The sequence below is a fragment of the Pseudorasbora parva genome, chromosome 6 (assembly GCF_024679245.1).
Source record: "Pseudorasbora parva isolate DD20220531a chromosome 6, ASM2467924v1, whole genome shotgun sequence".
NCBI classification, from domain to species: domain Eukaryota; kingdom Metazoa; phylum Chordata; class Actinopteri; order Cypriniformes; family Gobionidae; genus Pseudorasbora; species Pseudorasbora parva.
The window spans coordinates 29,818,898-29,846,810 of record NC_090177.1 but is presented as its reverse complement, the minus strand read 5'-3'; the positions used below and the strand labels follow the sequence as shown (position 1 = coordinate 29,846,810).

Here is a 27,913-nt window from a genome sequence, read left to right as displayed (position 1 = left end):
GACGTCACCCGCCCGTGACGTTTCGTCGCGCTATTGGACTGATTACACAAGTGCTTCATGACATGGTATGCAGAGGCATCCCCTAGCGTTTCGACGCAGCTCGAAGTTCCCTCGAGATAGGGAAATGAAGGCTAAATATACAGAAGGACTAATGACATAAAAAGACACATCTTAAAGTAATGAACACAATGATCCAATGAGAAGACCATCCTGGTCTTGATAAGACAATGACAAGACAATTATGTGTGTTTGGCTTGAACACGATACTTTGATGTTTAACATTGCTGCCACGCAACATGGCAGCCATGACATGGGCGGCAATGGCTCAGTGGTTCATGTAAATTGTCTACAAACCAGAAGGATGGTGGTTTGATCCCCGGTTCCACCTGACCAAGTGTAGGGGTGTCCATGAGCAAGACACCTAACCCCAGTGCTCTGATGAGCTGGATGGTGCCTTACATGGCTGACAACGCTGTCGGTGTATGAATTGGTCTGTTATATAAATGCAGTCCATGAGGCTCTGGTGTGGGGACCATAATGTGATGAGGCTCTGGTGTGGCAGCCATGATGTGATGAGGCTCTGGTGTGTTGACCATGATGTGATGAGGCTCTGGTGTGGGGACCATGATGTGTTGAGGCTCTGGTGTGGGGACCATAATGTGATGAGGCTCTGGTGTGGCAGCCATGATGTGATGAGGCTCTGGTGTGGCAGCCATGATGTGATGAGGCTCTGGTGTGTTGACCATGATGTGATGAGGCTCTGGTGAGGGGACCATGATGTGTTGAGGCTCTGATGTGTTGACCATGATGTGATGAGGCTCTGGTGTGGGGACCATAATGTGATGAGGCTCTGGTGTGGTGGTCATGATGTGTTGAGGCTCTGGTGTGGCAGCCATGATGTGATAAGGCTCTGGTGTGTTGACCATGATGTGATGAGGCTCTGGTGTGGGGACCATGATGTGATGAGGCTCTGGTGTGGGGACCATGATGTGATGAGGCTCTGGTGTGGGGACCATAATGTGATGAGGCTCTGGTGTGGGGACCATGATGTGATAAGGCTCTGGTGTGTCGACCATGATGTGATGAGGCTCTGGTGTGGGGACCATGATGTGATGAGGCTTTGGTGTGGGGACCATGATGTGATGAGGCTCTGGTGTGGTGACCATGATGTGATGAGGCTCTGGTGTGGCGACCATGATGTGATGAGGCTCTGGTGAGGGGACCATGATGTGTTGAGGCTCTGATGTGTTGACCATGATGTGATGAGGCTCTGGTGTGGGGACCATAATGTGATGAGGCTCTGGTGTGGTGGTCATGATGTGTTGAGGCTCTGGTGTGGCAGCCATGATGTGATAAGGCTCTGGTGTGTTGACCATGATGTGATGAGGCTCTGGTGTGGGGACCATGATGTGATGAGGCTCTGGTGTGGGGACCATGATGTGATGAGGCTCTGGTGTGGGGACCATAATGTGATGAGGCTCTGGTGTGGGGACCATGATGTGATAAGGCTCTGGTGTGTCGACCATGATGTGATGAGGCTCTGGTGTGGGGACCATGATGTGATGAGGCTTTGGTGTGGGGACCATGATGTGATGAGGCTCTGGTGTGGTGACCATGATGTGATGAGGCTCTGGTGTGGTGACCATGATGTGATGAGGCTCTGGTGTGGGGACCATGATGTGATGAGGCTCTGGTGTGGTGACCATGATGTGATGAGGCTCTGGTGTGGGGACCATGATGTGATGAGGCTCTGGTGTGGCGACCATGATGTGATGAGGCTCTGGTGTGGTGACCATGATGTGATGAGGCTCTGGTGTGGGGACCATGATGTGATGAGGCTCTGGTGTGGTGACCATGATGTGATGAGGCTCTGGTGTGGGGACCATGATGTGATGAGGCTCTGGTGTGGCAGTCATGATGCGATGAGGCTCTGGTGTGGGGAGCATGATGTGATGAGGCTCTGGTGTGGCGGACATGATGTGATGAGGCTCTGGTGTGGCGGACATGATGTGATGAGGCTCTGGTGTGGAGACCATGATGTGATGAGGCTCTGGTGTGGGGGTCATGATGTGATGAGGCTCTGGTGTGGTGACCATGATGTGATGAGGCTCTGGTGTGGGGACCATGATGTGATGAGGCTCTGGTGTGGTGACCATGATGTGATGAGGCTCTGTTGTGGCGGTCATGATGTGATGAGGCTCTGGTGTGGCGACCATGATGTGATGAGGCTCTGGTGTGGTGACCATGATGTGATGAGGCTCTGGTGTGGGGACCATGATGTGATGAGGCTCTGGTGTGGCGGTCATGATGTGATGAGGCTCTGGTGTGGGGAGCATGATGTGATGAGGCTCTGGTGTGGTGACCATGATGTGATGAGGCTCTGGTGTGGCGGTCATGATGTGATGAGGCTCTGGTGTGGGGACCATGATGTGATGAGGCTCTGGTGTGGGGACCATGATGTGATGAGGCTCTGTTGTGGCGGTCATGATGTGATGAGGCTCTGGTGTGGCGACCATGATGTGATGAGGCTCTGGTGTGTTGACCATGATGTGATGAGGCTCTGGTGTGGGGACCATGATGTGATGAGGCTCTGGTGTGGCAGTCATGATGCGATGAGGCTCTGGTGTGGTGGTCATGATGTGATGAGGCTCTGGTGTGGTGGTCATGATGTGATGAGGCTCTGGTGTGGGGAGCATGATGTGATGAGGCTCTGGTGTGGCGGACATGATGTGATGAGGCTCTGTTGTGGCGGACATGATGTGATGAGGCTCTGGTGTGGAGACCATGATGTGATGAGGCTCTGGTGTGGGGGTCATGATGTGATGAGGCTCTGGTGTGGCGGTCATGATGTGATGAGGCTCTGGTGTGGCGGTCATGATGTGATGAGGCTCTGGTGTGGCGGTCATGATGTGATGAGGCTCTGGTGTGGCGGTCATGATGTGATGAGGCTCTGGTGTGGCGGTCATGATGTGATGAGGCTCTGGTGTGGGGACCATGATGTGATGAGGCTCTGGTGTGGCGGTCATGATGTGATGAGGCTCTGGTGTGGGGACCATAATGTGATGAGGCTCTGGTGTGGTGGTCATGATGTGATGAGGCTCTGGTGTGGCGGTCATGATGTGATGAGGCTCTGGTGTGGCGGCCATGATGTGATAAGGCTGTGTTTTAGTTTGTATTGTTTTAATTTTGTTTTTGTAATATTTAAATTGTAAATGTAAATTATTATATTGCTCTCTCATTCCTCATTTTTCCACCTAGTATAAATCATCTTATTTCTGTACTTATCACTCAAGCTCATTCATGGCTTCGTCATGTCAGTAGTAAGTGTTAACAGGCTCATATAAACCGCAGACAGCTGCTGTTTCTCTCTCCCTGTTCTCCAGCTGACTGTTGGGTATTTTCAGCACTGCATGAAAGATAATGCACAGAAACCACAGCAACTTTTGCTCCAGACTGCTCCAATAGGGCCTGGCTGCAGACATTCACGTTTTTGTGAATACTATAGAGTGTTTTTTATAGAGAATGCCAAGTGTAAGTATAATCTTTTTTTACATGATATTCTAAACACTGCACAATATTTACTATTTACTTTATTATTGTCATAAATTATCCTTTAGCAGTTAATTTCATTCAATCTGTCCGTTTTTGCTGTCAGTGTTTTTTCTGCAGTGTCAAAAAGTTTGTTGTGCCTATGCTTAAGTTAAAATGAGCAACAACCTGTCTCCTCAGAAATATATGAGAGAGAGAGAGAGAGAGAGAGAGAGAGAGAGAGAGAGAGAGAGAGAGAGAGAGAGAGAGAGAGAGAGAGAGAGAGAGAGAGAGAGAGAGAGAGAGAGAGAGAGAGAAGGTGAAGAAAGTGAGTGGGTTGTGGGGGGTTTAGAGGAAGTTTCCCCATCATAAAACCAGCGGGTAAACTATAAGCAGCTTTAGACCTCTGATGAAATCATGCAAACAAACACGACCGATACAATCCACAACAAATCGTGAGTACTCTGCATGCTTCTGGATTTATTTAAGTGTAAAGGCATTCACAAAAATATGTAAAATCTGAGCTGCTCCTTGTGTTGTTGCTTTTGGGTCTGAGATTCAGTCTATGGCCTATGATAGTCATAGTAAGTCTCATTCAAAAAAAGTTTCAATGAGAGAGTTTGACTGCAATTTTATGACTGTGAACCCTGGGCTTCAGGACAGGAAGACTGTACTGGCCAATTGGTGCAGGCAGAAATGAATCCCTATATATAACGAAAACGAATGCTTTATAATTAGATGAGTTATGTAGTTTTATATATAGTATGTGATTTATATTAGCTGAGAGTTTCACATGATGGTTTCATTCTTATTTGGTCTATAACAGTGTTTCTCAGACTGCAGAACATGTACAACCTTTGATCATTTGAGAACATCCACCTAATTGACCCTAATTGTTTTGAGTGCCGGTTTAAGGACATGATGACACATTTAGATTAATAACAATATTTCTGTAGTTGAGATAAATTATGCTGCTGTCCCCTACACTGATTAAACACATACATCAAAATAATTATATTCAGAATGTTGTTGTAAGTTATTTGCATACTTTGTAAATAATATATAAATATATATTATAATAAATATTATATTATATTAAAAACAATATACTACATATGTCTATTCTGTTACTGCCTGTAAAGTGTCCTTGAGCTTGGGGGAATTATTATTATTATTTTTTATTTTTTTTACTGGAAAAGTCTTAAAACAATTACTGTCTGTCTGGAAGTGATTAGAGTTCTGCTTTATCTATCCAACTTAAAATCAGAAATTAAAAATAAAATATGGAACAATAAAAATAACCATTTAAATTAAATGATTACATTTTTAGTAGTCCACACTTGAAGGCACCATCTATTGTGCAACTTGTAAAATATTTTTAATGGATTTTTTTTTAAAGTACATTAATGCAGTTATACCATTCAGTTCTTTATAATTCGTTAATTTGTTAATTCTTTGCATGTGTCAGTAAAATGTCTTTCCTTATCAGTCAAGCTAAACAGTTTGCTTGACTCTGGGAATGTGTCCCTCACATTGCCCTCCAAAATCCTGTGTGACATGAGTGACAGACAGAAAGTGGCATGATATATTTTCAGGTCACGGTTCAGAGATCCTGCTGTAAACTCCCACAGCTCTCACGGGTGTTGAGATCTAAATGCGGTGCTGGCTTATCTGACCCTTGGTGAGCCAAATGTGTCTGGATAGAAGAGCTGTACTGGACATTTATGGTTGTCTAAGAATACACCACACAGATTTAGTCTTTTTGTCTATGCTCCATTACATCAGCAACCGTTAAATTATTTATACTCACAGGATACTCAATATGTTTTCAAACACATTTGCAAAGATTAAGGACTCGCTACTCGCATTGTGTGTGTGTTTGTGTGTGTGTGTGTGTGTGTGTGTGTGTGTGTGTGTGTGTGTGTGTGTGTGTGTGTGTGTGTGTGTGTGTGTGTGTGTGTGTGTGTGTGTGTGTGTGTGTGTGTGTGTGTGTGTGTGTGTGTGTGTGTGTGTGTTTGTGATTATGCTGAATATGCATTTATGAAGATGATAATATATGTGTTTTTGGGTTCTAATGCAGGTCTCATGCAGCTATGGACTACAAACTGAAAACACTAAATTATGAACATCTTGAACCGGATTACACAGAGGAACATGAAGATCCAAAAGATTACTGCTACGGTATTTAATTTAATTTAATTTAATTTAATTTAATTTAATTTAATTTAATTTAATTTAATTTAATTTAATTTAATTTAATTTAATTTAATTTAATTTAATTTAATTTAATTTAATTTAATTTAATTGTTTTTTTATCTTATTTAATTTCATCATTTTATTTATTATTTATAATTTCATGTTAGATGGTTTTAAAGCCATCTTACTTAAAAAGACTTAAAAGCAGAAATGAAAAGAGTTAATTGATATCTCTCTATAGGTGGGTATCACCCAGTCACGGCGGGAGATGTGTTTAATAAGAGATACAAAGTTCTGTCAAAGCTGGGTTGGGGTTATTTCTCTACTGTATGGCTCTGCGTTGACCTCAGGTACTGGAACTTTGTGTTTGCACCACAGTATCTATGTGTTCCCCTGTACTGAAGCATGTAAGAGTTTGTGTTGTTAAGGTTCTTAAGTGCTCATGTTCATGGTTTTGCAGGTCAGGCCGGCATGTGGCAGTAAAGGTATTAAAGAGCGGAGCTGGATTCACTCAGGCTGGCCAAGATGAACTGACATTACTGCGATGTGTGAGTGTCTCTCGCTCTTTCTCTCTCTGGTTGTCTGTTTCTCTTTCACTGTGTGCATGTACACCTCTTCTCTCCCTCCAGGCCAGTGGTCCCACAGCCCGTAACCCTCTTAAAAGACATATTGTGCAATTACTGGATGAGTTTAAGATAGCTGGTGTAAACGGGATCCGTATCCTTTCTTAAAATAATGTATGTGAAATGAAGCACCACATCATCTAACAAAACATGTTCTAACTTCTAAGAACTTTTTTGCTAATGTTCTCATTAAGTTATGAAACATAATTTTTTAACGTTCTCTGAATGTTCAAAATGTCCGAAGTTATAGCTGTTCAAAATTCCCTCTGAGGTTTGCAGCCAAACTCTTATGTCTCGAACACGACAGACCCCAAGTTTGCCCGATATCTCGTTTGCCCGAGGGACTATTAATTAATAGAATAGAATAGAATAACATTCCAGTTGATGATTTTGCACACATTATGGGAACGTTACATAGAAATGTTGTCTACATTTTCAAAATGTCAGAAGTTATAGCTGGTTAAAGTTCTGGTTATGAGTAAGCACATTCCTTTGTGTCGTTCCTAAATTAATCAGTGTGTTTGAACAAATTGGGTGAATGATTCAAATGAGACATTAAACTTGTGTCGCCATTACTAGCAAATGTAACTTTCAGGTGTTAAAGGGGGGGGGTGAAATGCGGTTTAATGCATACTGAGCTTTTTACACTGTTAAAGACTTGGATTCCCATCCTAAACAAAGACAAAGTTTCAAAAACTAATGTTGGACATTTGATGGAGTATTTCTGTGTTAAAAATACTCCTTCCGGTTTCTCACAAGTTTCGGAGAGTTTTTTTCGAGTATGGCTCGGCTTGACGTTAATAGAGCGGAAGGTCCTTGTATGGGCCGTACGGGCTCTTCTCCCGGAAGGGTGCGCGCGCGCGTTACTAGAGCGAGAGAGGAAATGCACGCCCATAAACACTCAGCGCCGCGCTCCACTTTATTCCTATGGGTGACATCAAGCGACTTCAACGCTTCAGCACAGCATTCCGGGAAGGCAGCGCTGCATTTGAACCGATTTGAACGCAGAAATGACGGGAAGCTTCACAACATCACTTCAGTCGCGTCGCAAAGTGGATCTCCACCGGTCAATGCTGTCAGGACTTTACCAAATCATACCAAAGAAGTGTGTTTTTGACGGAGCAGTCCCAGTGATAAAGGTTCGGTCCTGCTTTGGAAGCAGCCGGTGAGTAAAACTGCTTCAAATGTCTATGCTGTTGGCTATCGTCACGAGAGTAAACATCAGTAAACGACACGATCGCGTGCTTCGTCATTCAAATGCGCTAACGGACTCTATTGTTGTTCTATGTATAACATTACACTAGTCTGACGTGCAAAACCGTTTTGCTACTGCTAAGGTTTAGTCGCATACAATAGTCTATAAACCGAATCATGTCCTCATAAACTGCGAGTAAAGACACACAAATGTTGACAGGCCACTAAATACAGTACATACCACAGAGACGGACGTCCTGCTGTTTCCGTTTCTCCTATTAAATTTATTTCAGCCTCCGAATGATTCTGGATCATATCTCTATTAGCTGAGATCGATAGCCATGGGTTTCTCCACGCTTGAGGACGTCACCGCTTTGCGCGCTCGTCATTCTTTAGCTCCGCCCACACGATACGCCTCCAGCACTCTGTTTTTTCCAGAAACACTCGGTACAGCCCATATTTCTTTTATAAATATAATAAAACTAAAGACTTTTCGGAGATATAAAGGATGCAATACTACTCTATAGGTACTCAAGATTGACATGAGATTGACTTAAACTGACACCCCCCCCCCCCCCTTTAAAAATCCCCAACATACACTAACATATAGGTGCAATCACATATATTATATTGTCAAAAGTATTGGGAATCCTCCAAATCAGTGAAAACAGTACCCTCCAAATCATTGAATTCAGGCGTTCCATTCACTTCCATGGCCACAGGTGTATTAAATCAAGTACTAGGCATGCAGACGCTTCTACAAACATTTGTGAAAGAATGGGTCGCTCTCAGGAGCTCAGTGAATTCAAGTATGGTACCATAATAGGTTGCCACTTGTGCAATAAGTCCATTCATGAAATTTCCTCACTACTAAATATCCCATGGTCATCTGTTAGTGGTGTTAAAGTGGAAGCAATTGGGAACAATAGCAATTCAGCCACAAAGTGGTAAGCCATGTAAAATCACAGAGCGCAGTCAGCAAATGAGACGTGCAGAAGTCCCCAACTTTCTCCAAAGTCAATCGCTACAGAGCTTCCAACTTCGTATGGCCTTCAGATTAGCTCAAGAACAGTGTGCAGAGAGGAATGGGTTAATGGAATGGATTTCCATGACTGAGCAGTTGCATCCAAACCTTACATCACCAAGTGCAGTGCAAACCCTCAGATGCAGTGGTAAAGCATGCCGGCACTGGACTCTAGAGCAGTGGAGACGTGTTCTCTAGAGTGACAAATCACGCATCGCAATCTAATGGACACTTCAGGGTTTGGCGGTTACCAGGAGAACATTTCTTGCCTGACTGCATTGTGTAAGGTTTGGTGGAGTTTGGTTTGGGGTTGTTTTTCAGGGGTTGGGGTTGGGCTTGGGCCCTTAGTAAAGGAACTCTTAATGCTTCAGCATACCAAGACATTTTGGACAATTTAATGCTCCCAACTTTGTGGGAACAGTTTGGGTATGGTCCCTTCCTATTCCAACATGACTGCACACCAGTGCACAAAGCAAGATGTATAAAGACATAGATGAGCAAGTTTGGTGTGGAAGAACTTGACCATTCTTACGCACATGAGTAAGCAATCATTGTTGATAAATCCTGCATGTGCGTAAGTACCATGCTCATTCACGTTCATCGTCATTAGCATTCGGAAATGCCTCCAAAGAACCATATTTGGTGACAACACCCTTTAAAAAATACGTGATTGTGTTTTTTCCTTACCGCAATAATAGCAAAGGGGAGCAAAGAAAACAAACTTCACAAACACAGAATGAGTCGCGTAATGACATTTAACAACAAAAAATTTGCATCACAAACGATTTGCACGTTAACAGAATTAAATTCTTTTCTATTTACATCATTACATTTGTTGGTTGATGGTGCTTTTATGGCGATGTGGGTGCAGTCAATGGCTCCAGTTATGTTTGGGAATCTGGTGATAGCATGAAAGCCCTATTTTATTTTGGCTTGTTGAGGATTTTGGTAAGGGAACCGATGTAGGTTGGAAATAATTGCATCCAACATTTGTCACAGCTAGGTTTTATTGGGATTGACACCAATTATGCATTGTGTTTAAAACTAAAAACATATATAAATTGAGTGTTTTATAATTAAAGGAAACACGGGACATATGCCAATTGCTTAATGCATAGTGTGACATTCTTAAATGCTTTTTATGTGTAGTGTCACTATTCTACCACTTCTTTGCATAAGCATGCTCAGAAGTGTGCTTTTATTTCCACACATTTATATGTATAAGTACAAGTTAGATCCCACACTTTGCATAAAACTGTTCTTACGCACGCATTTATCAACACACCTTTGATAAATGAGGGCCCAGTGTCAGGTATTCTAACATGGAGGAGGACCCAGACACAGAATCAACCAAAAAGACAGTTTATTGACAGGACAGTTCAACAAGGCACAAGAGGGTAGTGGATGAGTGACAGTTCAAAGAGCAGGGCAGGGGACAGACACCATGATGGCAGGCGGGGAGGATGACCACTGAGACCAGTCTGGGGAGACAACGAACTTGACGACAGCTTGGGAGGCAACACCAGGCAGGGCAATGGTGGAAAAATCCCGGCAAGAACACAAGGAATCTGAGGCTAGATGTTCACTCTCAGGCAGCGGAGACAGCAGCCAGGGAAACCTCGGGCAGGAACCAACAAGAGTTTAGAGAAGACAACGAGAAATAACAAAACTAACAACTAACTAAACAAATCTAAAAAATAACTGGGGCTAGCAAAAGAGGAAAAATAAAACAAAACCAATCTCTAAAAATGACCGAACTAAAAATAAAAAGGGGAAAACTGGAGACAAATAAAATAAGAGGCAAAGCTAGCAAAACCAAGAAAACTAAACAATAAAGGCTTCAACATACTCCACAAGAACAGAGAAATTTGTTCATTTTCTCAAGGTGGCAAGAACAAGAACAAAGTTTGTTCTGGCCAGTACATTCCATACTTCAAGAAAAAAGCAGGTGCCGATCATCTGTGTTTCTCCGCATTAACCACGCCACATTAAATCTATAAAAAAGTTCTGCTCAGGCGATGTGTCGAGAACAAGCTGCGAGAACTCCCGTACCAGGGCTGCGAGAACAAAATGACGTAATCGGTCTCGCAGCTCTTGTTCGGGAGTTCTCGCAGCTTGTTCTCAACACATTGCCTGAGCAGAACTTTTTTCTTGCGGTTGTTTCTTGTGAAGTATGGAATGTACTGGCAAGAACAAACTTTATTCTTGTTCTTGCCACCTCGAGAAAACAAACAAATATCTTTGTTCCTGCAAACATACTCTGCAAGAACAGAGAAAAAACTTCTTGCTCCCAGGGCTGCGAGAACAAAATTACGGCATTTTGTTCGGCAGCCCTGGATTGGGAGTTCTCGCAGCTTGTTCTTGACACATCGTCTGAGCAGAACTTTTTTCTTGCGGATGTCCGAGAACTATTGTGTGATTTGTCAGACATTTAAAGTGGGCAGGTTAATGCGGAGGAACGCAGATGATCGGCACCTGCTTTTCTCGTGAAGTATGGAATGTACTGGCCACAACGAACTTTGTTCTTGTTTTTGCCACCTTGAGAAAACGAACCAATTTCTTTGTTCTTGCAGATTATGTTCCAAGCTTTACTAGAGGAAAACGCGAGTTGTGCTCAAAAAGTTCTGCTCAGGCGATGTGTCGAGAACAAGCTGCCAGAACTCCCGAACCAGGGCTGTGAGAACAAAATGACGTAATTTTGTTCTTGCAGCCCTGGAAGCGAGAACTTTTTTCTCTGTTCTTCCGGAGTATGTTGCCGCCTTAAGGCTAGGGTGAACTACCAAAATAAAGCCCGGAGAAATCGAGCAAAATAAAGACTTTGACTACTAGACTAGACAAAAAATTCTGGAACAAAGAAAAAACTGAAATAAATCAAAAGCTAGAAAAATAAGAGACACTAAATCTAGAACAGACTTGACAAGAAGCTAGAGACTTGCACACACTAAGCAAACGCGCACAAATGCAACGAACCAGCAAGGACATGAGGGAAGGTAGCACAATATAAGGGACCAGAGCACATGAGGATCAGGTTAACAGAATTAGTGAAACAAGGACAAGACCACACTAAACAAGGGGGCGTTGGTAACAGCAAACAAGGAGGTAGGACAAGAGGAACACATGACAAACACAAAGACAGACAGATCCATGTGATAAGACACAACATGAACATAGAAACATTAAACAATGGCCCTGTCCCAAATGGCACACTTCATGTGTACTTTCGGTCTTGTGGACTTACAATGGCCACTGCGTGCGCGTGTCCGTTAAGTCCACGAGACTGCAGGGTGTCCCATTTGTCATTTTAGGTCTTAGAAGGGTTCTCGCGAGTGCCTCCTTTGAAGTCGATATGCGCCCTCAATCCGCACATTTGCCGAGTCCGCACTGGTGCGGGTTACGCAGCCGGCTTCTTCCCGGCAGTCGAAGTGGCATTACGTTGTGAAAGTGCGGACTCAGAGGAAGACTGTGAGGGTTTAGGGTGCCATTTGGGACAGGGTCAAAGACAACACAGACAAGGCTGCCAGGGCAGAACTGACACCCAGGCCCTGACACCCAGGCCTTCTCGTCCAGCATCAGTGCCTGACCTCACAAATGCGCTTCAAGAGGAATGGTCAAAAATTCCCATAAACACTCTCCTAAACCTTGCGGAAAGCCTTCCCAGAAGAGTTGAAGCTGTTATAGCTGCAAAGGGTGGGCCAACTCCATATTAAACCCTATGGATTAGGAATGGGATGTCATCAAAGTTCATCTGCATGTAAAGCAGATGTCCCAAAACTTTTGACAATATAGTGTACATTTGTGACATTTCAGCCAAATTTCAAGGGTAAAAAGGTACATTTTCAATAGTTTAGCAATATATGAAGCACACATGTCACTTCTAAACCAAGCAGATTTATGTTGGTCAAAATGAACACCAAATGGGGGGAAAAAATTAACATGGGGAACTTTTCGCCCTTAAATGAAACTCTTGATCGTGTATATTCCTGTTGAAACGAAAGTTTTTCAGCTGTGAAATTTCAGTGAGAAAATGTGACCACATGTGGTAAGTCATAAGCACTCTTGGAACGTCACTCACCCAATCAAATTTAAAGACCATAGGCCTGTATAAATTCTGTTCTGTGGGAAAGTTATCATATAGGTATACTTCATATTTATAAAATACAGCGAGAATTGTTAGTCAATTCTTGACTACTATGTAGATATTTGTTTGGTGTTGGAGCTGCTGGGACCAAACTTGCGCTGTTGGCAGGTGTGTTTTGGTAGTCCGGGTCTCTCTCTCATCTGTGTTAAACACGTCATTACTCAGGTGAGACACTGTGTGTACACTGTAAAAAAATTCCCTGTTAATTTACAGTAGATTGCAGGCAGCTACGTGACCTGTAGAATGCTGTAATTTTACAGTGGACCTACTGTAATCTGAAACAACAGTTAAATACTGTAAAAAATATTACAGTACTGTGCTGTAGAAAATATAGTCTGTACAGTATAATACTGTCAGGTGTTTCCCTCCCGTTATAATGTTATTTTAGTGTTCCTGCTGTAATTTTCATAAATGGTTTAATACTATAACATTTATTAAAGTACTATCAAATGTGATATTTATATTGCAACACTACAAGAAACTGATGATGTATAATTTACATTTTAAAACAAAAAACACTAAAAATTGCTGGCAAACAAATGGCTCAGACAAAAGATAACTTTAAAACATGCTTTTATTAAAGCTAATAACATAAAATCCATTCATAGAATGACAATATTTCTGCTTCACCAGTGAGGCTAGGCTGAACAGAACATAATGCTGTGACTTTGCCCCACTCCATGAGTTTTTTAAGACGGTGACTAAAGATTCACAGTTGTTGCCTTTTTCATGCACATGCGTCCCTGTCTGCTTGGACACCACCTTTGCCTGGCTGGCTTTTGTTCCTCTCTTGGGGTTCACACAAATAGAGCATCTACAATATAATTACACAGAAATATAATATATTAGTGAGGTAAGTAAATATTAATTGCACTTTAGACATAAACACACTGCATTCAAATATAGGCCTTAATATTCTAGGTTGTTGACATTATGACAGTATTTGCATCAAATTTAGTTTACGTTTGATCTGAGGCATTAAGAGACCTGAGTATCTTAGAGTAATGTAGACAGCACTTTATAACTTTGTCAGCAGTATTAAAGGGATAGTTCACCCCAAAATTAAAATGTTGTTATGATTTACTCATCCTCATGTTGTTCCAAACCTGTATGAGTTATTTTCTTCTGTTCAACAGAAAAGAAGATTTTTTAAAGAATGATGGTAACCAGACAGTTGACAGACCCAAATGACTATCATAGTAGAAACAAAAAATACAATAGAAGTCAATAGCTACTGTCAACTGTCTGGTTACCAACATTCTTTAAAATATTCTTAGAATACAGAAAAAGAACAACTAGAGAGTATGTTTTATTCTGTTTTATTGTTTTATACTCCATGCTTGCCTGTGACACTTACCTAGCAGTATCAGTGGACGCAGGGAGGGTCAGGGTGTGCTCAGCATCTGCTGCAGTGGCAGATATCTGTAGAACAGAAAAATGGTGGCCTATGTAGTGAAATGAAAATGTGTATACAGTCACAATAGGCATGAAGTAAATACTAAACAAGTGGAATACTAAGCAAAACTCACATCAGCACGGAGTATCATTGCCTCTATGTGTGACACTTGATGGCTGAAAACATAGAAAAATGCATTATGTACTCGGGGATACCACACTTTGCATTCAGCAAAAAACTATGACATTGCTGCGGGTCTTACCACATATGTTGCACATTAGCATTTTTATACTACAATCCACAGACCTACACAACAAAATAATCTTACCATTTTAACACAGACAATCTTTAATCTCTCAACGAATGCTAGGACTAAAACAGAGGCAGCCAGCAGTGACTGCTAGTCTCATTGCTTTAGTGAGTAATTTAGTAATTTGCTTTAGTAATTTTTTCACATTTAAAACAAAAAAACAATACCTGATGTAGATTCGATAATAAATCAAGTCAGTTACAAAAGAACACTTTTTTTTCAGTTTGCATTTACCTTGATAAATTGGTGAAGTGAAAAGCCACATGCTGGTGATGCACCGTCGTCTGATGTGTGCTGGCAGGGTCACAATCGGAGCAAAAATTCTTCCTTAATTTAATCCTCTTCTCATTCTTCTTTTCTCACAATAAAATATTAAAGTAATGTAATGTTAAACCTTAAATGTTATGGTAATCCTTTTTGGTTGCACGCCTGTTGATGAGATGTGATGCTTCCTGATTTTCCTATGAGTTGTGAGCAGACTCAAGCATGTGACTATAATATAAAAAATACTGTATTATCCCGTAAAACTGAACAGTAGCTTGCCGTTATTCATTTGCTCGTCAAATTCTGCCTCATTTACAGTATTCAGCTGTATTAATGAAGAACGGTAAATTACTGTACAAAATGTCCCGTATTTTTACAGTAATTTTTTACAGTGTAGAATTTAATTCTATTTTAAAGACCATACAAATCAGCATAAGACCTGAAAACTGTGTCTGTCGCAGGTGCTTGAAGGTCTGGAGTATCTTCACCGCCACTGTAAGATCATTCACACAGACATCAAGCCTGAGAACATACTGCTGTGTCTGACACCGCAGTCTCCTCCTCATCCAACAGGGGGCGCGCTACAAATGCACACTTCAGCTATTAAAACCACAATACTCCAGGATCCAGGTAAGAATATCATTAAACGTAAAGTAAGTCATTACAGTGCATCACTTTAATAAATGTAGCCTAATATTTATGTTAAACCACATGGATTTAGCGAAAAGGCTGACATCCTCTTCTTTTTTCATGTGGGCGCAGCTGGAAAACCTGGAAACTTGGATAATATAACGGTGAAGATTGCAGACCTTGGCAGCTCATGTTGGGTGGTGCGACACATTGAATTCATATAATGCTTTTCTAAAGCCTAGTCTTGTGAAAGGATACTATTGATGCACTGAATCCGTAATTAGAGCAAATCAATTGATGTTTACCCCTGATTAGATTACCTAAGCAATTTTCTTGTTGTTATAGTACAAACACTTCTGTCAGGAGATCCAGACCCGACAGTATCGCTCTCTGGAGGTTCTTCTAGGCACTGAATATGGCCCTCCAGCTGACATCTGGAGTGTTGCCTGCTTGGTGAGTCTGCAGCGGAAGACAGTGTTCAATGAAAAAGAAGAAAATTTGGCTACATTCACACTGCAAGCCTTAGTGCTCAATTCTGATTTAATGCTCAGATCTTTGTCCAGTGTCTGCCACCGTAGCTTCTCTATGTGCTTCGAAAAGGGAGGGGGGAGCAGTGGGCTGTTGCAATTCGCAAGCTATCCGCTAGATGCCGCTAAAATGTACACACTGAGCATTTAAAGTAGTGTATATTTACGTATATAAATAATCATTTGAAGCAAATTGTATGTTTTAAACACAACGAATGTGGCTGGGACCCGGTTTCAGATACCAAATGTCGGATTCATGCTTCCAAAACGCCGGATCCGTGTGGACAAAACGCTGATACGGTACAAGATTTATACGTATACAGCTAGACACCTCTACCCCTGAAAGTGCCAACAGTAGGCACGTAAAAAACCCTCATGTAAATACCGTGATCAATGGGACAGCGAATTTATTTTTTCTGAAGAGGAGCAGGGTGGGGGACAGTCACGCGTTTCGTAAGTTTTGTAACTGCGACTTCAGCATCTCACATCCGCATCATGTGCGACAGCGGAAGATCTTTTTAAGTGACAGTAACCACTTATAATGACAATTTAAAGAACAAAAGTAATTGCTCACTAAATATGCTCTGCTCTTGACTAAATAACTTCAGTATCTTTAATCAGGATTAATCTATATATAATTCATAACTCATGCAGTGCAAACTGAATTTATGTATATTTCCTACTTGTTAAGTTGTTATACAGGCAGAGCACAGGTACAAATTAAAAGTATTACTACTATGGGTCTATGTGAGGATTTATTTATCTCCCCCCCCACACACACACACACACACATACACAAATGCTTCAGGAATGGTTTGAGGAGCACGACACTGAGCAATCGTTTGAGACACCCGGAAGAAAAATCTGTTGAATGTGTTGAACAAACAAGTCCAATCCATGGAGGCCCCACCTCGCAACTTACAGGACTTAAAGGCTATGCTGCTAAAATCTTGATGCCAGATACCACAGCATATAAAATATTTAGAGTGACCCCCCATCCACGCAGAATTGTGACAAATGTTGATCTAGAGTAACGTAAAACTTTCATGAATTCTGATACGACTGCTCAGAACGAGGTCACATTGCAAAACATCTGACCTCTTTTGGTTTTAGTAGCACTTATTGGAAGTGGCCCAAATCAGAATCGAAAAGATAAGACTCCATCTGGTTTGCTGCTAACATATGAGCAAAAAATTGGGCCACATTTGCCTGCAGTCTGAACGCAGAGTTTCAAAAGGGTATAGTGGTTTAACTCACCATAGCATGCGCACACAATACCAGTACACTTTAAACATTGCCAAATTTCATCCAAAAGCTGTCAACATGCATTGATCATGTTGTTTGATTATTGTCTTCTCTTTTGTAGTTTTATGCCATATTTAAGGAAAAATGTGTTGATTATTTAAATTATTTGCTGCATTTTTGCTACATTAGAAAGATCAAATTATATAAAAAACTAATATTATAATTATATAATTAAAAGTCCTTTTTTGTGTATTATGAATTATTTCTTAATATCATTATGCACCAGGCATTTGAGCTTGTTACCGGTGATTCCTTATTTGAACCCAAAGCAGGGCAGAATTTCTCCTTAGAGGAAGGTGAGCCATTTAAAAGCCACCCTCAATATTTTTATTATAAAAGTGTAGATTTGTAGTGTTGATTGTTTCTATTTGTTTCAGACCATCTGGCTCATATTATTGAGCTCCTGGGTAAAATCCCAGTGTCCGTTGCTTTGTCTGGGAAATATTCATCTGAGTTTTTCAACCGCAAAGGTGAGTACAACACTAGTCTTTGCCAATTTATCTTAGTGTGACAAACTCATCAGTTTAATGAAATAGTAATTTGTTTTACTTATGTCCGTTGTTGCACAGGTGACCTGCAGCGAATTGCTGTCCTCCGTCCATGGGGGCTGTATGAAGTGCTTGTGGAGAAATATCACTTCCTCCTCAGAGAGGCATCGCTTTTCTCTGATTTCCTTTTGCACATGTTGGACTTCCTGCCAGAGCGGAGGGCCACAGCAGCTCAGTGTCTCAAACATCCCTGGCTAAAACTGTGAGCCTTTCTGGCTTCTTATACTTGAAATTGTATTGTGCACTAGGTCTCCATAAGATTATCTGTCCATGTCCCTGCCTGCCGAATGAAAAGGTCATGCTCCTATATTTCAAAATGGGGCTTAAATAAGGATTTCACCCAAAAAAGAAAATTCAGTCATCATTTATTTATTCTTGTGTTGTTCCAAAACTATAGGACTTTCTTTCCTCTTTGGAACACAGTAAATGATAACAGAATGTTCATATTTGTGTGAACTGTCTCTTTAAATAAAAATGGCTGGATCTGTAACATGCATGAACATCACAGGTGTTATATCAAATGTCTATCTGTGAAATATGTTAAAATGTCTGGTACATACATTCCACTCTTAAATAAACCCAGTAGTACTTCTGTGCTTGCATCACAGATTAAAACACTATGATGACCATGACTAGAGATGCACAATATATATATCGGCCACCATATCGGTATCAGCCGATATATGTTACTTTTACATGTTATTTTTTATCAGCCTGAAAAGAAAATGTGGCCGAAATATTATAGCCGATAAATAATGGATTATTTCCTTCAGCTGAGATTGTTCACCATGATGGTTTTGAAATGCTTGAAATATGATTGAAATTACTTCAAAAAAGAAAATATAGTTAAGTGCAACATGCAGCGCAAGTCTGTCAATAAAGTTATAATTTTGTGCTTGGGTCATGGGTTTTAATAGTGAGCCTTTTATTTTGTAATCAAGATTTTTTATTATTATTATTTTGGATTTAGAAGATATATTGACCAACATATCGGTTATTGCCTTTCAAATACAAAGAATGACTGGTTATCGATATCAGCCAGAATGTTCATATCGGAGCATCCCTGACTATGACGGATCATTTGCTCAGGCCATTTGTTTTGGTAATCGACATGTCGAAACTAACTTTTCACAAAAGTGAAAAGATACATCTTTGTACCTTACTCACCACTAAATGTTACATACCTTAAAAGGTACATAGTAGTACCTGCATATTAGTTCCTTTTCGGTTTTGTACCTTAGGGTACCGCCCCAGTGACGCCCCAGTTTTATAATTTATTGATGCAATATTATTGAATGAAACGTTTAAAAATAAAGCCATCAATCTTAACAACACATTACAAAAACAGACAAAAATGCCAACAAGAACTCATTTATAAATTTATAAACATGCAACTTTGAGGACAGACAGACAGATAGATTCTAACAAAAGAAGACAGATTCAGGAATCTTTGCAGGTTAAGCCTGCTGCTTCCTCTTCCTCATTGTCTTTGGCCTTCTCCATGGCAGTAAGCTCTTTAGCTGAGCCAATCTGTAGCTTGTCTACCTTTCTCTGTTTCTTTTCCTTTTCCAACCATCTGTAGTTGTAATAGTTCATGATGAGGAGGAAGATACCGCCAACCAACATTATCATACCACAAGCAAAGTACATGTATTTATAGTCCATGAAGATGTCAACCAGTAAACCTAAGGGGGGGAAAAAACCTTTTAATACACTTCCTGAACTATATATCATGGAAAGATACAGTATAACAGTGAAGACTCACCAGCGATTGGTGGTCCCAGCAGGACAGGCCCACACTCTATGATGGTAACAAGCCCAACCGCACTGGAGAACCGCTGGGCTCCCACCAAATCCATGAGTACCTCGAAAAGAAGAGCACTCACCATTCCAAAAGCCATTCCAAAAAACACAGCGTACACCACCAGGCCTGTGTAACCTGGTAAGAGCGGGCACATCAGATGGCAAAGGCCATTATAAATCACAGCCAAGCTGAAGAAATACTGGATCTTGGGCCTAATCCATCTGGTGTTGGCGACCAGCCCCGTTCCTGGACGTGCAAACATGTCCACTAGAGCAAATATGGAGAGCAGGAATGCTGCGGAGTAATCGTCTATCCCCTGATGCTTGGCATATGGTGCCAGGAAGACCACTGGGGAAAAAAATCCAAAGAACATGAGCACATTTCCTACCAGATAGATGAGGAAGCCTCTGTGCTTGAAGAGGGATACATCAATGAACTGGGTGACCTTTGCAGCACAGCCTGACTGCTTGGACTTGGTTTGTCCAGCTGTCTGAGAGGTGACGTCCAGCTCCCCTATGTCATTTTCATCAGGGGTTTGGCACACTGATGGTTTTATTTTTATCTTGATGGGTCGCATAAGGGATCCAGCTACGCAGCAGTTGAACGTGACTCCTCCAAGGATGAGGAAGCTTCCTCGCCATCCAAAATGGTCAAAGAGAAACTGGTTGAGGGGAGCTAGGGTGGAAAGTAACACTGGGCTTCCCGCCATTACCAAGCCATTTGCAATTGGCCTTTTCACAAGGAAGTATTTGCCGATTATCGTAAGAGCTGGTTGAAGGTTAAAAGATAAGCCAAAGCCTATAAAACAAAAGCAGTGCCAAAGAGTTAACATTTAACAAAGTACATAACCTGATGACATATTACTCCAATAAAAGTACTTAAAGTAAATGTACTGATCTGTGAGGACTTTACATGCTCCATAATGCTCACTTTTTTTAGCAAGGCTGCATTAAATTGATAAAAAAGTGAAAGTAAAGACATTTATTTATATTAATATATTAATACATTTATAGATTTTAAATAAATGCAGAACTTTTAAACTTTATATATATATATATATATATATATATATATATATATATATATATATATATATATATATATATATATATATTTATATATATATATATATATATATATATATATATATATATATATAGAGAGAGAGAGAGAGAGAGAGAGAGAGAGAGTATTCAGACCCCATTAAATTTTACACTCTTTGTTATTTTGCAGCTATTTGCAGCTCATTAATGTACACAGAGCACCCCATATTAACAGAAAAAACACAGAATTGTTGACGTTTTTGCAGATTTATTTACAAAAAAACTGAAATATCACATGGTCCTAAATATTCAGACCCTTTGCTCAGTATTTAGTAGAAGCACCCTTTTGATCGAATACAGCCATGAGTCTTTTTAGGAAAGATGCAAAAAGTTTTTTGGGGATTTGGGGATCCTCTGCCATTCCTCCTTTCATATCCTCTCCAGTTCTGTCAGGTTGGATACTAAATGTTGTGGACAGCCTTTTTCAGGTCTCATCAGAGATGCTCAATTGGATTTAAGTCAGCACTGGCTGGGCTATTCAGAAACAGTCACAGGGTTGTTGTGAAGCCATTACTTCATTATTTAGCTGTGTGGTTCGGGTCATTGTCTTGTTGGAAGCTTAACCTTCGGCCCAGTCTGAGGTCTTGAGCACTCTGGAGAAGGTTTTCATCCTGTACTTTGCCGCATTCATCTTTCCCTCGATTGTCGTCCTGTCCCTGCAGCTGAAAAACATCCCCACAGCATGATGCTGCCACCACCATGCTTCACTGTTGGGACGGTATTGCACAGGTGATATTTTTCTCCACTTTTCTCAATTTTTCTGTTTTTGTAATCTTGGCCAGATCTGTGCCTTGCCATAATTCTGTCTCTGAGCTCTTCAGGCAGTTCCTTTGACCTCATGATTCTCATTTGCTCTGACGTGCACTGTGAGCTGTAAGATCTTATATAGACAGTTGTGTGACTTTCCTAATCAAGTCCAATCAGTATAATCAAACACAGCTAGACTCAAATTAAGGTGTAGTAGAACCATCACTGTGTCCCAATTCACCTACTATCCATACTAAATAGTATTCGAAATAAGAATTAGTATGTCCCAAATCGTAGTATGTTGAAAAGAGTATGCCAAAGATACCCGGATGGTTTACTATTTCCGGTCAGAATTCAAAGTACAGATCGACGCATACTCTAACCACTGATATTGTCCACAACCCATTGCGAGTTTGACGTGATTTCGATTAGATCTACAAACGCAGATAAAAAAGTGTTAAAAACCTACAAATATGACAGATGTGCAAGTCCGACAAATAAGTAGAGAGGTTTAGATAACAGGGTTTGAGTGATCAATTATCAGTATTTAGCCTGACAAAAAGATATTTATTCAGTGTTGGTGTTGTCCACATTAAATTCACCTGCAGCAGCATTGTGATCTTTTGTATTGATTCGTTTGGCCATTAACTTTTTAATGCATTATTATATTTAAAGTGCAAACATATGAGGAGAGTGTCTACATTAAAGACATGAATGGCAGATCAATATATATATATATATATATATATATATATATATATATATATATATATATATATATATATATATATATATATATATATATATATATATATATATATATATATATATATATATATATTATTATTATTATTATTAGGGGTTCAAGCACGAAGTGCTGAAACCCTATTGTAATTGTACTGATTTTTATTATTATTATTATTAGGGGTTCAAGCACGAAGTGCTGAAACCCTATTGTAATTGTACTGATTTTTATTATTATTATTAGGGGTTCAAGCACGAAGTGCTGAAACCCTATTGTAATTGTACTGATTTTTATTATTATTAGGGGTTCAAGCACGAAGTGCTGAACACCTATTGTATTTGTGCTGATTTTTAGGGGTTCAAGCATGAAATGCTGAAACCCTATTGTAATTGTACCGATTTTTATTATTAGGGGTTCAAGCATGAAATGCTGAAACCCTATTGTAATTGTACTGATTTTTAGGGGTTCAAGCACGAAGTGCTGAACACCTATTGTATTTGTGCTGATTTTTATTATTATTAGGGGTTCAAGCACGAAGTGCTGAAACCCTATTGTAATTGTATTGATTTTTATTATTATTATTATTATTATTATTCTTCTGCCGTAAAAGCGATCGTGCAGACCAAACCGTAAATGCTAGAGACTTCAAACTTTGTCAACAGGTAGTCCAAAAATCGAGGAGAGGTTATCAAATTATGAGCCAGATTGGCCCATAGGTGGCGCTATAGCAACCAAAAGCGCGAAAGGGCTCATAACTCCTAAACCGTTGCTCCTAAGGGTCAAGTGTCTTATATCATTGGAAAGCTGAGACCATGACGAACAAAACGTATATCTCCGATTTCATTTCCGGTATGCAAATTTTTCCGCCATTTTGAATTTTGTCGAAAATCTACTTTTGCGAACTAGTCCCTGGTTTTTTGACCAATCGGAACCAAACCAGTGCAGAAATGTTGTCTGGAGACTGAATATCAATATTCATTGAAAAAAAGTCGAAATTTCGATTCATGTTTGCTAAAGGACGTCAAAATGGATGTTCAGGGCGGAGCCTATTTTACTAATAAGGCTATAACTCAGGAAGGAAATTAGATATCGTCACCAAACTTGGTACACATATTTATGGGCTCAGTCCTTGGTCACGATAAAAAGATCGCGACGATTGGCCACATGGTGGCGCTATAACATGAAAAAAACATAAAAAGGGGTATAATCACCTGACCGTTAGTCTTATTGACTTGAAAATGGGAAAGCAGTGTCTTGGTCCAAGGCACCATGTATGTCTATGAGAACATCGGCGTATCTCAAAAAACATGGCCGCTATCGGCCAATGAAATTTGAGCACCTATTAGACAAGGTTAACGGAGGCTGATCGGAACAAAACTTGATGGGCATGTTTGACTCATGGCCCTAGAGGTCTGTAAGAATTTTTAAAGAAATCGGCCACTAGTTGGCGCTAAAGATTTGTATGGCTCCGTAATCACGTGGTGTGGCACCCATCCACAAAATATGCATATCATGTGATAGATCTCCTCATATTGAACAACTTTGCCTCTAGAACCATTGCTGTCAGTCAAATCATTAATTCAATATTTGCAATTATGTTAAAAACCTACTTTCGCGAACTAGTCTCTGTTTTTTTGCCCAATGTGAAACAAACCAGTGCCAAAATGTTCTCTGTAGTCTGAATATCAATATTCATTGAGAAAAAGTTGAAATTTCAATTTACGGTTGCTAAGAAGTGGAAAAAGAATGTTGTGGGCGGAGCCTATTTTACTAAAAAGGCTATAACTCAAGAAGGAAATGAGATATCTTCACCAAACTTGGAACACATGTGTATGGGCTCATTTTTTGGTCTAGATAAAAAAATCGCGACGTTTGACCAGTTGGTGGCGCTATAATGTGAAAAAAACAACGACCGCTAGTCCGATTGACCTGAAAATTGGTATGCAGTGTCTTGGCCCAAGGTACTTTATAAGTCTATGAGGACATTGGTGTATCTCAAAAAACATGGCCGCCATCAGCCAATGAATTTTGAGCACCTTTTAGATGGGGTTAACGGAGGTCGATCGGAACGAAACTCAGTGGACATGTTTGACTCATGGTCCTAGAGGTCTGTAAGAATTTTGAAAGAAATCGGCCACTAGTTGGCGCTAACCCAAAAGGGAAGCTCAAAAATTCACGAAAATTGTTGGGTATATGTGGCATGACATGCTGATGAAGCATGCAAAGTTTTAAATAGATCGGACTATAGGTGGCGCTATAACTGTTAAAAAGCTTTAAAAACCATGCATTTCCTATGGTAAATTGCCTATATTGGCTGTGAATGGACTTTTCCATCTATTATTTCAGTGTTTAAAATCTTGCTAAATAAAACTTAATGTCTTTAATGCCTCAGTGCTTAAACGCCATTAAATGCTTGAACCCCGCTCAAATGCTGCTTGCAGCTTTAATTAGGGGTTCAAGCACGAAGTGCTGAACACCTATTGTATTTGTACTGATTTTTATTATTATTATTATTCAGCCGAAAAACGCATCGTGCAGACCAAACCGTAAGGGCTGGAAACTTGAAACTTTGTCAATAGGTAGTCCAAAAATCGAGGAAAGGTTATCAAATTATGAGCCAGATTGGCCCATAGGTGGCGCTATAGCAATCAATTGCGCAAAATGGCTCATAACTCCTAAACCGTTTGGTCCACACTCAAGTGTCTTATATCATTGGAAAGCTGAGACCTTGGCGAACAAAACGTATATCTCCGATTTTATTTCCGTCATTAAAAATTTTCCGCCATTTTGAATTTTGTTGAAAACCTACTTTTACGAACTAGTCCCTGGTTTTTTGACCGATCGGAACCAAACCAGTGCCAAAATGTTGCCTGTAGTCTGTATATCAACATTCATTGAGAAAAAGTTGAAATTTCGATTCACGAAAGATAAGGGGATCAAAATGGACGCTCAGGGCGGAGCCTATTTTACTAAAAAGACTATAACTCAAAAATGAAATGAGATATCTTCACCAAACTTGGTACATGTGTGTATGGGCTCATTCTTTGGTCTCGATAAAAAAATCGTGACGATTGACCACTTGGTGGCGCTATAATGTGAAAAAAAACATGAAAATAGCTATAACCACATGACCGCTAGTCCGATTGACCTGAAAATTGGTATGCAGTGTCTTGGCCCAAGGTACCATGTATGTCTATGAGGACATTGGCGTATCTCAAAAAACATGGCCGCCATCGGCCAATGAATTTGAGCACCTATTAGACAAGGTTATCGGAGGCCGATCGGAACAAAACTCGGTGGGCATGTTTGACTCACGGTCCTAGAGGTCTGTAAGAATTTTGAAAGAAATCGGCCACTAGTTGGCGCTAACGAGTTTTATGGCTCTGTAATCATGTGGTGTTGCACACATCCACAAAATATGCATATCATATGATAGATCTCCTCATGCTGAACAACTTTGCCTCTAGAACCATTGCTGTCAATCAAATCATTAATTCAATTTCCGTAATTATGTTAAAAACCTACTTTTGCGAACTAGTCCCTGGTTTTTTGCCCGATCGGAACCAAACCAGTCTAGGATAATTCTCTGGACTCTCTAGATCAATAATCTTTGAAAAAAAGTTGAACTTTTACATTTGGATGGCTATACCAGGGCCATTTTAAAAAGAGGCGTGGCAAAATACACTCAAAAGCCTATAAATCCTAAGGTAAAACTCAAAACTTCACGAAAATTGATGGGTATATGTGGCATAACATGTTGAAGACACCTGCAAAGTTTTATGGAGATCGGAGTATAGGGGGCGCTATAACTGTTAAAAAGCTTTAAAAACCATGCATTTCCTATGGTAAATTGCCTATATTGGCTGTGAATGGACTTTTCCATCTATTATTTCAGTGTTTAAAATCTTGCTAAATAAAACTTAATGTCTTTAATTAGGGGTTCAAGCACGAAGTGCTGAAACCCTATTGTAATTGTACTGATTTTTAGGGGTTCAAGCACGAAGTGCTGAAACCCTATTGTAATTGTACTGATTTTTATTATTATTATTATTCTCCGATAAAACGCATCGTGCAGACCAAACCGTAAGGGCTAGAGACTTGAAACTTTACCCGAAGGTAGTCCAAAAATCGAGGAGAGGTTATCAAATTATGAGCCAGATTGGCCTATAGGTGGCGCTATAGCAATCAATTGCGAGAAAGGGCTCATAACTCCTAAACCGTTTGGTCCACACTCAAGTGTCTTATATCATTGGAAAGCTGAGTCCTTGGCGAACAAAACGTATATCTCCGATTTTATTTCCGTCATGAAAAATTTTCCGCCATTTTGAATTTTGTTGAAAATCTACTTTTGAGAACTAGTCCCTGGTTTTTTGACCGATCGTAACCAAACCAGTGTCAAAATGTTCTCTGGTCTCTGTTTATCAATAGTTATCAAAAAAAAGTTGAAATTTCGATTCATTTATGTTGATTGACTTCAAAATGATCGTTCAGGGCGGAGCCTATTTTACTAAAAAGGCTATAACTCAAGAAGGAAATTAGATATAGTCACCAAACTTGGTACACATCTGTAACGGCTCAATTTGAGGTCACGATAAAAAAATCGCGACGATTGGCCACTTGGTGGCGCTATAATGTGAAAAAAACATGAAAAGAGCTATAACCACGTGACCACTAGTCCGATTGACTTGAAAATTGGTATGCAGTGTCTTGGCCCAAGGTACCATGTATGTCTATGAGGACATTGGCGTATCTCAAAAAACATGGCCGCCATAGGCCAATGAAATTTGAGCACCTTTTATGTTTATGGCTCTGTAATCACGTGGTGTTGCATACATCCGCAAAATATGCATATCATATGATAGATCTCCTCATGTTGAACAACTTTGCCTCTAGGGCCATTGCTGTCAATCAAATCGTTAATTAAATATTCGTAATTATGTTAAAAACCTACTTTTGTAAACTTGTCCCTGGTTTTTTGCCCGATCAGAACCAAACAAGTCTAGGACAGTTGTCTGGACACTCTAGATCAATAACTATCAAAAAAAAGTTGAACTTTTGCATTTGGATGGCTATAACAGGGCCATTTAAAAAAGAGGCGTGGCAAAATACACTCAAATGCCTATAAATCCTAAGGGGAAACTCAAAACTTCACGAAAATCGTTGGGTACATGTGGCATAACATGCTGATGAAGCATGCAATGTTTTAAAGAGATCGGACTATAGGTGGCGCTATAACTGTGAAAAAGCTATAAAAACCATGCATTTCCTATGGTAAATTGCCTATATTGGCTGTAAATGGACTTTTCCATCTATTATTTTAGTGTTTAAAACCTTGCTAAATAAAACTTAGTGTCTTTAATTATTATTATTAGGGGTTCAAGCACGAAGTGCTTGAAAACCTATTGTTATTGTAAGGATTTTTATTATTATTATTTTTCTTCTCCCCTAAAACGCATCGTGCAGCCCAAACCGTAAGTGCTAGAGACTTGAAACTTTGCCAAAAGGTAGTCCAAAAATCGAGGAGAGGTTATCAAAGTATGAGCCCGATTGGCCAATAGGTGGCGCTATAGCGCAAAAAACAAAAAAAAAATACTATTTTGCTTATATCTCGAAAACCCATTGTCGCACATTCAAGTGTCTTACATCATTGGAATCATTGGCTCAAGCCAAACAAAACGTATATCTCCGATTTCATTTCCGTCATGAAAATTTTTCCGCCATTTTGAACTTTGTCGAAAACCTACTTTTGCGAACTAGTCCCTGGTTTTTTGACCGATCGGAACCAAACCAGTGCCAAAATGTTCACTGTAGTCTTAATATCAATAATTATC

The 27,913-nt window shown here is 40.2% G+C and overlaps 3 protein-coding genes and 1 long non-coding RNA gene across 5 annotated transcripts in view; 1 reads left to right on the top strand and 3 right to left on the bottom strand.

Moving 5' to 3' along the window:
* Positions 1-455: 455 nt before the first annotated feature.
* Positions 456-3,146, bottom strand: LOC137079507 (mucin-1-like). Its single transcript, XM_067447459.1, has one exon. The coding sequence runs from the start codon at positions 3,144-3,146 to the stop codon at positions 456-458; it is 2,691 nt and encodes an 896-aa protein (XP_067303560.1).
* A 1,826-nt stretch (positions 3,147-4,972) lies between these two features.
* On the top strand, positions 4,973-18,559 carry si:ch211-220i18.4 (SRSF protein kinase 3). Of its 2 annotated transcripts, XM_067447339.1 has the most exons (12): positions 4,973-5,209; positions 5,609-5,709; positions 5,966-6,074; positions 6,185-6,272; positions 6,354-6,441; positions 12,762-12,868; positions 15,135-15,303; positions 15,436-15,503; positions 15,649-15,756; positions 17,362-17,431; positions 17,513-17,605; positions 17,705-18,559. In XM_067447339.1, the coding sequence occupies exons 1-12, from the start codon at positions 5,109-5,111 to the stop codon at positions 17,887-17,889; spliced, it is 1,287 nt and encodes a 428-aa protein (XP_067303440.1). In that variant the 5' UTR covers positions 4,973-5,108; the 3' UTR covers positions 17,890-18,559. The 2 variants fall into 2 exon arrangements, with proteins under 2 accessions (XP_067303440.1, XP_067303441.1); XM_067447340.1 differs by lacking the exon at positions 17,362-17,431.
* LOC137079372 (uncharacterized) lies at positions 13,260-15,062 on the bottom strand. The gene is made up of 4 exons (XR_010905479.1): positions 14,644-15,062; positions 14,233-14,275; positions 14,061-14,125; positions 13,260-13,517 (listed from the first exon to the last, which is right to left on the bottom strand). It is a non-coding gene; the product is annotated as an uncharacterized lncRNA (long non-coding RNA).
* A 491-nt stretch (positions 18,560-19,050) lies between the features above and the next one.
* The window catches only part of slc16a7 (solute carrier family 16 member 7), a 219,435-nt gene continuing 210,572 nt past the window's right edge, over positions 19,051-27,913 (bottom strand). The window contains exons 4-5 of the mRNA XM_067446620.1: positions 19,449-20,285; positions 19,051-19,368 (exon numbers count right to left, since the gene is read on the bottom strand). Of these exons, the coding sequence (XP_067302721.1) occupies positions 19,124-19,368; positions 19,449-20,285 (1,082 nt within the window). The 3' untranslated portion in view covers positions 19,051-19,123. The remainder of the gene's footprint in view (positions 19,369-19,448; positions 20,286-27,913) is intronic.

Coding starts and splice junctions, on each gene's coding strand:
- LOC137079507 (XM_067447459.1), bottom strand. CDS start 3,146: ATGGCCGCCACACCAGAGCCTCATCACATCATGACCGCCACACCAGAG.
- si:ch211-220i18.4 (XM_067447339.1), top strand. CDS start 5,109: ATGATATATTTTCAGGTCACGGTTCAGAGATCCTGCTGTAAACTCCCA. Junction 12,869..15,134: donor TTAAACACGTCATTACTCAG/GTGAGACACTGT, acceptor TGTCTGTCGCAG/GTGCTTGAAGGTCTGGAGTA. Junction 15,757..17,361: donor TCTGGAGTGTTGCCTGCTTG/GTGAGTCTGCAG, acceptor ATTATGCACCAG/GCATTTGAGCTTGTTACCGG.